The 1,517-nt window shown below is 45.9% G+C and overlaps 1 protein-coding gene across 1 annotated transcript in view; it reads left to right on the top strand. All coding sequences in view use genetic code 11, as the record gives it.

Moving 5' to 3' along the window:
• The window catches only part of EGR_05978 (BRCA1-associated RING domain protein), a gene marked incomplete at both ends in the record, with an annotated part of 6,486 nt that extends 5,387 nt beyond the window's left edge, over positions 1-1,099 (top strand). The window contains one exon of the mRNA XM_024495227.1: positions 909-1,099. Coding sequence (XP_024350311.1) covers positions 909-1,099 — 191 coding nt within the window. The remainder of the gene's footprint in view (positions 1-908) is intronic.
• Positions 1,100-1,517: the final 418 nt, after the last annotated feature.

Here is a 1,517-nt window from a genome sequence, read left to right as displayed (position 1 = left end):
GTTGAGGTAATTCAAACACCACCTAAACATGGTGAAGTTTTATCACCGCTCTCTGAATTTGTTTTTCGAGCATGTGGGTTATTTTGCAGTATTGAGATAGTGCCGGGTGGCAACTACAAGGCTAGATTGTTGAAGGGGTGGTTCCGTGCTGAAATCGGCAGGTATATGGAATTGGCTAATAAATGTGGAAGATAAAGTTCGCTGTTAAGAGGTCATCGCCTCTGAGGGGGCTGAATTGCTACACGATATCCGTGCCACTGTGCTAGATGCAGAGCACTCTAAACATACAAACAGCCAGGGTTACGGCAACCACGAATGAGAAATCCTGGAGCCGATTCAACATTCCAAACAACAGTCGAAAGGAATGCGTGGGACTTGATTCTCGATAAGTATTCTTGAAATAACCTGTTTTAAATGTCGATGTGGGTTAAACTGATTGATATTATCTCTTTATCGAATCTTAAGTAGAGAAGTCACAAACGCACTTCTTCCGTACCATCTTGATAACATCAGATAGCCAAATTGTCGTAAGCAATGGAAGCACTACTGCACATTCAATGGTTCCTCCGTCTGTATTGCCTAATGATGCAGCTTGGGTTCCACACAATGTGATACAATGTCTCAGCAGGAGGAAAGGAGGAGCTTGAAACACGCATTGTTATCCGATCCAGTAAATTATCACTTCAGCAAGGGTCCCGAAAACATCTTCATGAGTGGATAGTACAGGGCGCATCCCAAATTACTCCCCAGCTCTGCCTGCCTCCACATCCGAACTCGTGTCTCCTCACAAACCAGAAAACTCAATTCATCCACTTAACCACAATTCTTTCGACCAAGCAACGTTTTTTGCAAGGTCTACTCCGTTGGGCACATTCCACCAATCATAGTTCGCTTCACACTTCCTTCAGAGTACCCAACAACCACCATCCCTGTTCTCTCTCTCGAATGCCCCTGGATCATGCCTGACCGTCCCCAATCCATCGTCAATCAGTTGAACAGATACTTAAGTGTGAGAGCCTGGAGAGCCATGTTTGTGGGAGTGTTTCGAGTTCCTGGAACTCAAACCCATCTCCACATGTCTTGGCCTGGGGAAAAGTGAGTGGAATATATGCCGACAATATAAAAGACACCGTGTTTTCGCGTCATATACGAGAGTATATCCTGGCGGAGATAGGTGCCTGATCTACACGGACGATGAGAAGATTGGTCGGGACTGCATCCGGTTAACCCGCATGCCAACATGTGACGTGTAATGATTGTCTGAGTGAGGCGCTGTCTGTGCACATTGCAAAGGGTGTCATAGCTGGTGTGTTTCGTTATCTGCACTGCAATGGGGCGGTGGAGTTAAATGAGGTGAGCGGGTAAAGACTAGTGCCATTATTTGACTGGCGCTAAATGATAGTGGCTCGGCCACAACTTGGCACAACCAGCCGGAGATTGGAATCAGTGTGATTCCTTGTGATTTGATTAATACGATGGAACTGCAGCTTAACCAAAAGTGTATACAAGGGAAACCC

Source organism: Echinococcus granulosus, assembly GCF_000524195.1.
Source record: "Echinococcus granulosus chromosome Unknown EG_S00049, whole genome shotgun sequence".
In the NCBI taxonomy this organism is placed as follows: Eukaryota; Metazoa; Platyhelminthes; class Cestoda; order Cyclophyllidea; family Taeniidae; genus Echinococcus; species Echinococcus granulosus.
This window is presented reverse-complemented; position numbering and strand designations above follow the sequence as displayed.